General features: G+C 42.7%; 2 protein-coding genes across 2 annotated transcripts in view; both read left to right on the top strand.

The window, feature by feature from the left end:
• FAM160B1 (family with sequence similarity 160 member B1) overlaps positions 1-10,276 on the top strand; it is a 104,853-nt gene extending 94,577 nt beyond the window's left edge. Inside the window, exon 18 of the transcript XR_004646656.1 lies at positions 10,181-10,276. The gene's annotated coding sequence lies outside the window, so the exon portion shown is untranslated. The remainder of the gene's footprint in view (positions 1-10,180) is intronic.
• The window catches only part of TRUB1 (TruB pseudouridine synthase family member 1), a 44,705-nt gene continuing 38,127 nt past the window's right edge, over positions 7,498-14,075 (top strand). The window contains exons 1-2 of the mRNA XM_034777705.1: positions 7,498-7,873; positions 10,181-10,276. Of these exons, the coding sequence (XP_034633596.1) occupies positions 7,723-7,873; positions 10,181-10,276 (247 nt within the window). The 5' untranslated portion in view covers positions 7,498-7,722. The remainder of the gene's footprint in view (positions 7,874-10,180; positions 10,277-14,075) is intronic.

The raw sequence follows: 14,075 nt of genomic DNA, 5'->3' as shown, positions 1-14,075 counted from the left end.
ATGTGCATACGATGGGTAGTGCTATTGACATCAATAGGACTACTTGGGTGCTTAAAATTAAGCACCCGCTTAAGTACCTGACTGAATCCAAACCAAAATGAACCAACAAACTGAGCAGTTTTTATCATATAGACACGACATATGCATCCGAAGAAGGGGGTTGTAGCCCACAAAAGCTTATGCTCTAATAAATTTGTTAGTCTCTAAGGTGCCACAAGTACTCCTGAACTTTTTGAGGATACAGACTAACACAGCTGCTACTCTGAAAGAAAAAAGTTATTCTTCTTCCCACGCTATACTCAAGAACTTACTAGGTGTGATGCTATCTGACTGAATATGACCATTTATAGCATTGATATTACCACTGTTATACTTTGTACAATATTTGTTGCAATTGTATGTCATGTAAGGTGTCAACAGAAAAGTTATGATTTGCTAAGTAGGATTATCCAGTTTAGGTGCATGTATCCTCTTTGTATCTGAAGTTACGAATATTGGCTATGCACTTGTATCTTACATGTGTAGTATTTCTGACCTCCCCAGATAGAATTTATAGACAGCTAAGTGTTGATGACCCACTCAACTCACAATGGGCCATCGAAGAAATTGATCCCACCCAGTAAGCCTTTCCTGTGCACACCACAGAAAGAATATGGGCTGCCTCTGTGTTTCACCAACTCATGTAAGGACATGTGATATGCGCATGTGACCCTGGACTCCATCTTGGGCAGTAATTTTCCATGCACCTGGGCTGTGGGCTTTGTTTGAGCAGTAAAGTTCCATGCATATGGCACCTGAGACATCTCTATTTTGTCTTTAATTTCCTGGACTGGATTTCTAACAAGGAAGCTTTGAATAAGGACTGATAAACCCCAATCTGTTTGGGTAATTCCAGAGAGACTTTTACAAGCTAGCAGTTTATTCCATCACTCCTTCAAACTTGATACAAGGACTTTGCAATCACTTTTGTGTGTTATATATATGATCTATTAGCCATTTATAACTCTTCTTTTATTTTCTTATTAAACCTTTAGTTTTTACTTAAAGGATTGGCATCAGAGTGATTCTTGGGTAAGATCTGAGTTATATATTGACCGGGCTAGGGGGCTGGTCCCTTGGGATTGGAAGAACCTTATAACTGATTAAATTGATTTTTCAGCTGCCACTCATAGTCTAGTGTCTGGATGGTGAGCCAATGGCTGGAATGCCTAAGGAGACTGCATTTTTGTTAACTCCTTGTTAACCAGTGTGGTGATATAGAAGTTCATTTTGTTATTGGCTTGGTATAATGATCAATGGTTATTGGTTCTGTCTAATGACAGAATAACCACCAATTTGGGGTGAGTCTGCCCTATTTCTCAGCAGTCTGTCCTGAATTTGGCATCCTCAGCTGTGACGCACTGAGGCATGGTACCTCTAGGTAATGATTAAGGCCCCAATCCTGCAAGCTGTTGCACCCAGGTACAGACACAAGGGTGCATCCAGGCAGAATGATTTGCAGGACAGGAGCCTACATTTTCACACATCTGGATCCTTGCTTGTATTTTTTGCAGAAAGAGCATAAACAATAATTTCTCACCCTGCAATTATTCATTGTATGTGGACATGGAAAACAAAGTTGGAACCATAAAATGAGTCACAGAAAGTTGATACACAGTCACAGATTTTCATTACTGTGTCTGCTGTAAGACACTGAAGTCCAGTGTCATTTCTCTTAAAAACATATTTTTTTAGAAAAGGCCACTTTCCCACAGCAAGCAGAGCAGTAACCAGCTTCACTTGCAGAAGGAAATGTCATTCTCTATTCTGTGCTGTGGGCATCCTGGTGAAAGCCGTGGATTATAAATACCACCACATTAGCTAATCAATAACAATTTTTTCTTCTCTGGAAAGGGCACTCCGTCAGTAGGTCAGAAAATCGAGTAATGGAACCAAATTAACCATCACTAGTAAAACACAACTGAGTCAGATCCAAAGCAAGTGTATGTCAGTGTAACTCCATTGTCTTCACCTGAGGATCTGGGCCACCTTTATAACTAGAGCCCCGCAAATCTGTGGATATCCACTTTATATCCATGGACCATGTTTGACGATCGGACCCGGATACAAATTTTGTAATGGTAATGACTTTCAAATACCACCGACACCAGACAAATTTTAACTAGTCATCTTGAGATAACTGGTTCAGTAACTGATTCCCAGCACCAATTCCCTGAGTTCTAAATAGCGTTGCCTTATGAAAGGAAAAGTTTGAATCTATTTACCTGTCCACCCACCTACCCTTTATCTGTAATACACATAGCATTTGGTAATTTTTCCTGGTTTGGGGCCATGAGCCAATCCCCAGTGAAGCCAAAGCAAGTCTTCTATAGTCTTTAAAAGGTCAGGTCCTTTATGCATAACATGTTTTTTTAATCATTCAGGTAGAATTAAGGGGCCTCAGATAATTACATGCTCAGCTCCCATTGCTTTTCAATGACAGTTGCGTGCCTAACTTCTTTAAGCTCCTTGAAAATCCTAGCCTTAAAGAAAAACAAAAAATAGCAAAACAGGTTCCTCCGTACTTGCTGGAGCAATGCTGAAGTTCAGATGCAAACTCTAGGCCCACCCATGGTTACCTATATTAGCCAAATCATTTCAAAACCCTTTTCTGATTTAAACCAACCCTTAAAAAGAGGGATCTCAAGTAATCTGTACAGGAAGGTTATTCATAGTCCCTAGCTGCTGCTGCATTATTGAAAAGCCAAGATGTTCTTTGCATGAATATCTTTATGCACCTGGTGATGTTCACATTTTTGTGCAGTCTGTTTCACTGATCCATCTAAACATTAGAAAGCATTTTCAGGCCAGCCTACTGACCTAATGATAGTGCTAGGCACAAGTGGCTCACAGCTTTTTTCACAGGTCTTTTAGAATGCAGTTCAAACTGTTTTTAGCTAGGACAATGTTAGAATCCCATTTTCAAATGGTTAGGTTAACACAGCTAAACTACACATGCAAAAAGGACTTCTCATGTCAGGACTGTTGGAGGTAGAGGTTTCATGTCTCACTCTTTGGGATAAACCCTGTTATCGTCAAGCGTCACCAGTGTGGTGCTCTGCTCTATCCAATGTTGATAAGTTGGCTGCGTGTGTGTGTGTTCTCCCTATGTGCTGTCCCAGCTCTGTGCAGATAGCTGGCACAGCAGATCTCGAGCGAACTGCCCAATGACCACAGACTCTGATAAGGTACGAAGGCACCCGGCCAGGTTTATTGGCAAACAAAACACAGTCTCTAGCTCCCTGGATCAGATGTCTACAGTTCTGCTAGTACATATGTGCTCCCTGACAATGGACTGGCTCAGTCAGTGGCAGGATTTACCACTGCCCCCTAGGCCAGACAAAGACACCGCCCCAGGGATGCATTCTTATACACAGGTACAAACAAGTTACATGTCACTCCTGCTGTATTGAAGTACAACCTCTCTGCATGTTAGGGTGCCACCTCTCACCTTGTACATGTTGGTTCGGACAAAACAACTCTATCCATCATGAACAGGAGTACTTGTGGCACCTTAGAGACTAACAAATTTATTTGAGCATAAGCTTTCGTGGTCTACAGCCCACTTCTTCAGATGCATAGAATGGAACATATAGTAAGGAGAGATATATACGTGCAGTACACGAAAAAGTGGAAGTGGCCATATCAACTCTAAGAGGCTAATTAATTAAGATGAGCAATTATCAGCAGGAGAAAAAAAAACTTTTGTAGTGATAATCAAGATCAAGATTATCACTACAAAAGTTTTTTTTCTCCTGCTGNAAGGGGCCTCAGATAATTACATGCTCAGCTCCCATTGCTTTTCAATGACAGTTGCGTGCCTAACTTCTTTAAGCTCCTTGAAAATCCTAGCCTTAAAGAAAAACAAAAAATAGCAAAACAGGTTCCTCCGTACTTGCTGGAGCAATGCTGAAGTTCAGATGCAAACTCTAGGCCCACCCATGGTTACCTATATTAGCCAAATCATTTCAAAACCCTTTTCTGATTTAAACCAACCCTTAAAAAGAGGGATCTCAAGTAATCTGTACAGGAAGGTTATTCATAGTCCCTAGCTGCTGCTGCATTATTGAAAAGCCAAGATGTTCTTTGCATGAATATCTTTATGCACCTGGTTATGTTCACATTTTTGTGCAGTCTGTTTCACTGATCCATAATCAAGATCAAGATTATCACTACAAAAGTTTTTTTTCTCCTGCTGATAATTGCTCATCTTAATTAATTAGCCTCTTAGAGTTGATATGGCCACTTCCACTTTTTCGTGTACTGCACGTATATATCTCTCCTTACTATATGTTCCATTCTATGCATCTGAAGAAGTGGGCTGTAGACCACAAAAGCTTATGCTCAAATTAATTTGTTAGTCTCTAAGGTGCCACAAGTACTCCTGTTCTTTTTGCGAATACAGAATAACACGGCTGCTACTCTGAAATCTGTCCATGATACTACCCTTTTGCCCCTGTTTTTAGGATGGGTCAGCCTGTTCCTTGTATCTGTGTGGAATGTGCTAGTATTGGAGTGTTCTTGGGACCATCCTGGCACATGTTTATATCTCTAGTGTCCAGTACCTTTTAGGTATGTGTATTTTTGCAACATCAGCCCTCTCCTTGCCAGACTCTAAGCAGGGCCTGCCTCTTGCTCCTTTGTTTTATATTAACAAAGTCTTGATCATTACTAAGATCAGGCCTTAGGCCTCATACCGTGCCTCTGATACAAGGGTTTATGTTTCAGGGCCTCATCTTATTACACCTGTGTCCACTGAAATCAATGGCAAAAGTCTCATTGACCTCTTCCATCAGTCCAGGTTTCTTCACTTCCCTTTTAGGAGAGGATCATGGCACCTCACTTTCATGCATCAGCAATGATGGCCACATGTACCAATCCTTAGGAAATTAACCCTATGGTAGCAGCCAATATTTTTATGGTCAGAGTGTAGCTATGTAAACGAGCAATAAGCAAAGAATTTGTATAATTAAATCCTGCTTTACTTCCAGAGGGTTTATTTTTCCTGAGACCAGTCTATAAAAGACTACTTAGCACTTTCAAAGCTCCTTACACCCATTATTTTTTTAAGAGGGAGAGGATCATTAAAAAACTAAACTACTCTACAACTGACACACAGGATTTTACTACAACAAATTACTCACCTGTGGCCTGGCATATGTGGTACTGAAATCAATGGAAGCTGAGACTGTAGATTGAGGCTCTTAATAGCAATATGGGAGAGAAAGAATGGTCTAGTGGCTAGGCTATGGGTGTAGGAGTCAGAAGATCTGTATTCAATTCCCATCCTTGAGCAAATCAATTAATCTACCATAGGCCACAGAAGTACATAAATAAGATATAGGCCCTGATCCAGCACTGAGCTCCATGCAGACAGAGCCCTGCTTGCTGACTTAAGTGGGGTGGGCTCCAGGTAAAAGTTTGCCCCTGTGAAGCTCTGTGCCCTACAGGAGATACCCATTGCTCTCTAACCACACACACATTTGTTGCGAAAAGTGTAAATTTGTTTTTATCTGCTAGGTTTCAGTTCCTTGCAAACTAAGCAACTTGTCCTGTCTCTGAGAAAACTAAGACCCCAATACTGCGTTCCTTGCTCTAGCACAAATTCCATTAGAGCCCATGGGAGTTTTTTCAGAGAATGAGTGTGCAGGATTCAGGCCTGAAAAGTTAGATCTGAGTGCTGCACTTCCTACAGTGGCTAAACTGAATGGCTTAGAAATCTAGAAAATTCCTGTCCTAGCAATACTTTCTTCCAGGACTCCACAAAAGCAGGAAGATTAATAGCCTTAATACCTACTCAGTGGAATATCATTATTTAAAGTCATGTAACAAAGGTACAATGACTAACAGTGTGATGGGTGAGAGGGAGAGCTGCTTTCCAAACCAATTAATCAGAAAGTCATGTACTTTGCTGCAGAATGATGTAGTGTCTCTAAAAAGCCTCACTTCACACCCACATCTGCTGCATGATAGAGTCTAAACTACTTGCATGTTTATGGTGAGCACAAAATGTGTAAATATCACATCTAAATGTGATATTCACAAAATCAATTTGCCCTGGAAATGACTGATCCCTATCATGCAGACTCAGATTTGAGAACGATTTATAGCACCTTCTTTCTATCCTAACAGAAACTGAAGAAGTTCCATCCCATTCACTAAAGAATGGTACATTTATTTTCTAATCAGTTACTGCCAGCTACCATATAATAGTCCAATAAATTTATCCAAAATTTAGGCCTGGATCATGCAAATAGTTATGCATGTGCTTGGCTGGTCATGGATTCATAGATTATAAACCAGAAGGGACCATTATGATCATCCAGTTTCACCTTGTGCATGCCACAGGCCATAGAATTTCAGCCAGTAATTCCTCTTAAACCTGTCATTTCTGGCTGAGCGTTTCAGTCTTTTAGAAAGACATCCAAACTTGATTTAAAAATTTCAAGTGATGAAAAATCCAACCCATCCCAAGGCACATGGTTTCAGTGGCTAATTACCCTCATTGTTAAAAATGTATAGACAAATTCTGACTAGAAATAACCCAGTTTGTGAAGACAGGGGTCTAACAGTGTTTTCACTGTTGGCTGATGTTCTTTAGGTACTATTCCTGCTCCCCTTGAGATCACTGAGATTTTTTTTACAACTGACTTCAAAAAGAGAAGGATTGATTCGTTCACTCTGAAACCTTCATGCTGGTGTAACTCCGTTCCCTTTGCTGAAGTTAAGCCTCGTTCATACCGGTGCAATCGGGTTGAAAATCAGAACCTGTGTTTCTCTCTAATTTAGTCAGTAAAGCCTTCAGCACGTGAAAATCCAATGCGTGATAACTGTAACAACAACAACAACGAAGTTGTCCCCCGCTGCTCCTGTATCAACTCAGCTATTAGTCTTCAGTTTAATTGGGAGTTTAATCATTCTGGGTCAACGGATGTCATTGTTTCCCCCACGCTCCCCACTGGTGCTCACTCCTTAAATATAAAATTTGGGGACTTTGAAGAGAGAAAAAGCGAGTCAGGGCAATAAAAACCGCAAACGGCGGGCGACAGGGACGAGCAGAATAGAGCCGAGAGAGGAGAACGGCGCAGTTTTCTGTCCTCTCCCATCCCCCCCAGGGTGCACAATCCCAGCAAAGCTGCGCGGGGCCATCCCCGGGACCCCCTCCCCTCCCCTCGAGCAGGGGTTTCTCTGAAAAGCGGCTCTCCCTATGCCCGCGTTTGTATCCACAGCAGCCTGTGCACTGCGGGGGAACGGGATCCTGGCCCACCCCGGGGCTGCCCTGACACCGCTCAACCCGCGGCACCGCCGGGGGCCCCCCCGCAGCAGGCAGGGCTGGCCCAGGCGAGCTGCAGGGTGAGGCCTCTCCAGCCATCTCCGCTCGTGCCTGCTCCGGAGCGCGAGCTCGCCCGCCTACCCCGCGCAGGCTGTAGCGCCCGGGGCCGGGCAGAGCCTCCACCCAGCCCAGCCCAGCCCAGCCGTGCGTGGCGAATACTTCATCTCCCAGCACCTCCAGCGGCGCGAGCCTGCGCGTGGCCGGGGCAGCGAGCTCTTCCTGGCTGCAGCCCGGGGCGGGGAGAGAAGACGAGCCCGGGCCCCACGTGGGTAGAAGGGAAGCCCGGGCCAGAGCCGCCATCCCCTGGCCTCCTCGGTGCATCTTTAGCCTGGGCGAGCCCGGGCCGGAGCATGGCTGAGGAGGTGCACGGGAAGTTGGGGCATGTTATGGCCAACCCAGCAGCTAAACTGCTCTCTCTGAGCGGGCTCTTTGCTGTGTATAAACCCAAAGGGCCCACGTCTGCTAACGTGCTCAACCAGCTGAAGGAGAAGCTGCTGGCAGGTACTGCAGGGAAGGGGCAGGATGTCACCCTCGGGCTGGGTGCGGGAGGCCACGGCGGGTGGTTCAAGCAGGGACTGCGGGTACGTTGGGAGGAGGCAGGTCTGGATGACACGTGCTGGGAACTTCATGCTCTTCCTACAGTTGTAGGAGTCCCACACCATTCGTGCTGAGAGTATCCGTCTGCCCACAGTACTTTGCCCCCTAAATGTCTGTCTGCAAATCCAATTGCTGGACCATCAGTTTCCCCTTTGCAGGTGGCTGGGGACCCCTTGCCTGTGTAATTGTCCCATTCCAGTTACCCCAGGCCCAAGTAAGGGTTTTGTGTGTGCAAATTACTGCCTGTGTGTAGCTTCCTTGCTGTGCAGTTTGCACCTTCACCTGTTCATATTCCCTAATCAGCGTCGTTTGAATCCACACCTAATTTGTGGCCACCCCTTCTTTTGCGCATGGAGATAATCACGAGTTTACCTGACATGCAAATTCTGATACTTGAGGTGCACCTGGAAGTTTCAAAGCAAGTTTAAAAATCCAGATTTTCCAGGGCTGCAGAGCTGGAAAAGTCTAAATGAGGGATACTTTGGTTAGAGGGAAGTGAGATTTGTAAAATGTCTGTTAAAATACATATAGACAAAAATCCTTAGTCACAGGAGGGAGACACTAAAAACTGGCCTAAAATTAAATTCAAAATGAAGGTGCCGCTTTCATTCCGATGTCTGATTTCACAAATACATTATCCATTTGTGTTCACCTAGTTAGGCTTTTTCAAGCTTCTGGTATGTGGGCCTCCTCTTTTGTGACTTAGTATCCCAGAAAACACCAGCAATATCGAAACCACAACTCCTAGGAACATATTACCTCTTCCTTTTCAAAGTTCATATCACTGTTGTCTGTCATGGAAAGAGAGAGCCAGAAAAATATATTTTTCTGGCTTAATTTTTCAGATTGTTTACTCCGGTGGGTCCCGCTCTTGCAGTATGGTCCATGGTGGTGGATTCTTATGCCTCCATCAAGTCCCACTGAAATAATTTCAGTCCCACGAGTTTGTCTGAGTGGAACAGAATTTAAGGATCCTGAATAACAGGGTTGGAACACGACAGAACCAATCCCCACTGACTTCAGTTGGGCTCCATGCCACTCCTTACTCCACCTCTCCATAGTGAATTGCAGGGTTGGGGTTTAAGATTGTAACCTCCTTAAGGGGCAAGGACCATGTTATCTTGTATACAGCACATAGCATGATGAAGCCCTGATCCTGATTGGGGATTACAGAGTCTCCTGCATTATAAGACCCCAATCCTGCATGGAAAACTGCAGTAGGTCTATCCCATATAGACACCTATTGAGTGGGGCTCCATGCAGGCACAGGGGTCTGCCCATGTGAGTCCCAGTGCTGGATTAATGTCTGTGTAGCATAATTACAGTTGTAGCACTTTGTTGACAGCTAGTTTCAAAGTTCTTCCCCTTGTTTGTATGGAGCTCTCACTGTAACAAAAGAGAGAGAAACACATGAAATAATAGGAAAGTTGTTATAAAGCTATAGAAATTGGAAAGGGGACTTGGGGGCATGTGTAGCTCTTTCAACTGTATATTCAGTTGACTTGCTTTCATGTTTATAATGGTCCAGAGAGTCTGCTGAATGTTTCTTTTTCAGGGAGTGATCAAGGCTGTGGAATTCCTAGATGGGATTGTAACAGGCTAGTCACATTTCCTCATATGCCATAACAGCAGATGGGCAACAAAGAGGAAATTCCACTCAGTTGCATATAGACATCCCTATTGAAACCATTCCTGGAGCTGAGTGGTATGTGGCCCATTATGTGCAATCAAATAAAGCAAGAAGGCTCAGTGATGCTTTCTGTGAGTGTGTTCAGCAGGTGATAGTGTTACATTTTTCATTAATGAAACAAATCAGGTAACCTGTCCACGCTGGTGTTTCTTGTATATTCCTTTAACACTTCTGTTTATAATGGTGCATAAGATTATTTATAATTAGCTGATATTCTATGATTTCATAATTAGCTATCAGTGTTGGAAGGGACCTCAGGAGGTCATCTAGTCTAATCCCCTGCTCAAAGCAGGACCAATCCCAAGACAGATTTTTGCCCCAGATCCCTAAATGACTCCCTCAAGGACTGATCTCACAACCCTAGGTTTAGCAAGCCAATGCTCAAACCATTGAGGTAGAAGTATTTAATCAGAGCATGGAGAAAAATTATTTCCATTGAATGTTTTGTCTTTTTTAATATATTGCATATTGCCATGTTCTGAGGTTGTTCTGTAATGCATTTTGTCAATTTATTTTTGCAGAAGCTGGTATACAAAAGTGTGCAAGAAAAAGGAAAAAACAGATTTTGAAGATTGGACATGGTGGGACTCTAGATAGTGCGGCTGCAGGAGTTCTGGGTAATTAAAATACAAATATCTGCAATATCTTTGTTTTTATTTAATGAATTGTACTTCTAATAGCCTAAAAAACAGATATTTTTGTTTGGCTAAGCTGGTGTTTTGTAGCTGCTGTAATTTTCTGTAGTGCTTGTTATAATAATGCTTTATATTTCTGTGTCTTTATCTCAAAAGATCTCAAAGTGCTTTAGAAACTAGAGATGTGTAGGATTCAGTTCAGCTATGGAGTGCAGCAACACAATAGTTGCGGATAGGAAGTGAAAAATAACCCATCTAATAACAAAGGCATCAATGAGGTTTCTACATTTACTATCTCTCAATGAGTTCTATATCAAGTGTGTTCAATTTACTGGTATTGGAATGATAATTGCCAGCTGTGTAAACTCAGCCTTGGGTTGAGAGTCAAGATGGATGATTCCCAACTTGCACATCATCATCAGGTTTAGAAGATAAAAGAAAAGTTAGATGCCTGCAAGTCACCAGGGCCTGATGAAATGCATCCTAGAATACTCAAGGAGCTAATAGAGGAGGTATCTGAGCCTCTAGCTATTATCTTTGGAAAATCATGGGAGACAGGAGAGATTTCAGAAGACTGGAAAAGGGCAAATATAGTGCCCATCTATAAAAAGGGAAATAAAAACAACCCAGGAAACTACAGACCAGTTAGTTTAACTTCTGTGCCAGGAAAGATAATGGAGCAAGTAATTAAGGAAATCATTTGCAAACACTTGGAAGGTGGTAAGGTGATAGGGATAGCCAACATGGAATTGTGAAGAACAAATCATGTCAAACCAATCTGTTAGCGTTCTTTGATAGATAACGAGCCTTGTGGATAAAGGAGAAGCGGGGGATGTGGTATACCTAGACTTTAGTAAGGCGTTTGATACGGTCTCGCATGATATTCTTATCAATAAACTAGGCAAATACAACTTAGATGGGGCTACTATAAGGTGGGTGCATAACTGGCTGGATAACGTACTCAGAGAGTAGTTATTAATGGCTCCCAATCCTGCTGAAAAGGTATAACAAGTGGGGTTCCGCAGGGGTCTGTTTTGAAACCGGCTCTGTTCAATATCTTCATCAACGACTTAGATATTGGCATAGAAAATACGCTTATTAAGTTTGCAGATGATACCAAACTGGGAGGGATTGCAACTGCTTTGGAGGATAGGGTCATAATTCGAAATTATCTGGACAAATTGGAGAAATGATCTGAGGTAAACAGGATGAAGTTTAACAAAGACAAATGCAAAGTGCTCCACTTAGAAAGGAACAATCAGTTTCACACATACAGAATGGGAAGAGACTGTCTGGGAAGGAGTACGGCAGAAAGGGATCTAGGGGTTATAATGGACCACAAGCTTGAGTCAACAGTGATGCTGTTGCAAAAAAAGCAAACATGATTCTGGGATGCATTAACAGGTGTCTTGTGAGCAAGACACAAGAAGTCATTCTTCCGCTCTTCTCTGCGCTGGTTAGGCCTCAACTGGAGTATTGTGTCCAGTTCTGGGCACCTCATTTCAAGAAAGATGTGGAGAGATTGGAGAAGGTCCAGAGAAGAGCAACAAGAATGATTAAAGGTCTTGAGAACATGACCTATGAAGGAAGGCTGAAAGAATTGGGTTTGTTTAGTTTGGAAAAGAGAAGACTGAGAGGGACAGGATAGCAGTTTTCAGGTATCTAAAAGGGTGTCATAAGGAGGAAGGAGAAAACTTGTTCACCTTAGCCTCTAAGGATAGAACAAGAAGCAATGGGCTTAAACTGCAGCAAGGAAGCTTTAAGTTGGACATTAGGAAAAAGTTCCTAACTGACTAAACACTGGAATAAATTGCCTAGGGAGGTTGTGGAATCTCCATCTCTGGAGATATTTAAGAGTAGGTTAGATAAATGTCTGTTAGGGATGGTCTAGGCAATATTTGGTCCTTCCGTGAGGGCAGGGGACTGGACTCGATGACCTCTTGAGGTCCCTTCCAGTCCTAGAATCTATGAATCAATCATTTTGTTGAAGAACAGCATAGAGCAGAATCTGCAGCTTCCATAATCTTAGCTGTGTTGCTCTGCAGGGCTAAAAGGAATAAAAACAGTAAAAATTCTGTTTTGTAATTAAATTCAACAGGTGTGAATATGAATATACATAGGGAACAGATCCACTGAGTTTTGACATAGTCACGCCTCAAAGTAGAACTGTGCTTCAAGGAGACGGTGTCTGTTCCTAATGGCTGCCAATATGTTGGTAATTGTCTCTCTGTGGCTTGTGTGCATTGTAAAATGTAACTCCCATAGACTAGAAGTAAACTTTAGCTCTGCTTGTTCCAATTTCCTGTTTACTCGGTTGCCATTTGATGAAGAACATTGTCTCTGGTTCTGAAGCAGAAGGTTTTTTTCTCTTGCACAGATGTTCCCATTGAACAGGTTATTTCTTGTGGGAAGTCATCAGCATTGATCCAGAAAACAAAACACAAAAAAAATCATTGAGGTTTTTTAATTGCTTCTCCTACTGTCTTCTGGCAGCCAGTGGGCTCCAGAGCTTGCATCTGTGGCATAACAGAATGTATTCAAGCTTGGTGCATGTCTGGTAAAGACAGAAAAGTGCATCCCCTTAATATGTTTCCGATCGATGCTTCACAAGGGCAAAGGATGTTTTGTTCTAGTGACAGAGAAAAATCAATGCAAGCCAAATAGAAAAGGACAAAATTGGTAGGAGGGTGGGAGTGAATGCTTTAAAATTTCTAAAGATGTGAGAAGAAATAGTCGGGGGAAGGGAAGAAATAAAAGAAAATATTTTTTCTTTGTTGTTTTTTCTAACAGTTCAGTTAACTGTTCTCTGTTGTCTCCAGCGTATTGGTGGTGGTGGGGGAAGCTTTCTTCCACCTACAAAGCAGCATCACAAGAAGTCTTTGAGGCTACTAAACCTCTTCTCTCGATCTGTGCATCTGTGGCCTCAAATTTCAAGATCTATGCTCTGGTTCTTTCTCTCTGCTTGATATCAGACCTTTCTGCCTATTTGTAACAGCTGGGCGAAAGCATTCTCTCCACTGACATTCTAGCATTTGAGAGATCACTAGGCAATGTTTGAGCAAGGCCTAATACAGTTCAGTTTGGGGTTTTTATTAAGGAGCAGCCTGGCTCTAGTGTAAAACCTTTGGAAAACTTCAGACCAAACATTTCTGATAGTCTCCCTCAGTGGCTGGAGTTCTGCCCCAGAATAGGAGTTGAACAGACTGTAGTTATGTGAAGTGTGATGGTTGCATGATGGAAGGTAAGAAGAGAAAGCAGAAAATTGTACAAGCACTTTGATATGAAAATCAGTTTGTCACCTTCTTGACAAGGCAGAAGTCACCATTTATTCTCTTAGAATTGAGTGCAGGCTGGGGAATGGAAGTCTTCTGAGATAAGAGACACCCACTTGGGTAGTGTCTGATGTTCACTAGTTAGCCATGAAATAGGTTCAAAGTGTCAGCAGCAGCCCTAAAAGCTTCCCCCACCCCCCTGCTACTCTGCCAGTGTGCTTCTACCCTGACCTGTAGTGATTCCCCTTTAGGGGTGAGATCAGTTCAGTCTGAATGTCCGTGTGAGCTTCAGCCTCTCTTCTGAACCTGGCAGACATTCTGCAACCAGTGTTTCATTTGTTATAGATCATTGACTATCAGATTATAACAACTTTCAATCACTGTTTACCTAAGCTGTATTTGAATCAGTGACCTAGAAGATAAAGACTTCATGGGGCATGTCTACATTGCAATAAATAACCCGTGGTACCAACTCTTAAAGCCTGGATCCACTCACTCAGGTGCGAGGG

The sequence above is a fragment of the Trachemys scripta genome, chromosome 7 (assembly GCF_013100865.1).
Source record: "Trachemys scripta elegans isolate TJP31775 chromosome 7, CAS_Tse_1.0, whole genome shotgun sequence".
Lineage (NCBI taxonomy): Eukaryota > Metazoa > Chordata > Testudines > Emydidae > Trachemys > Trachemys scripta.
The sequence above is the reverse complement of the archived record's forward strand: the minus strand, read 5'-3'. Positions and strand labels throughout refer to the sequence as shown.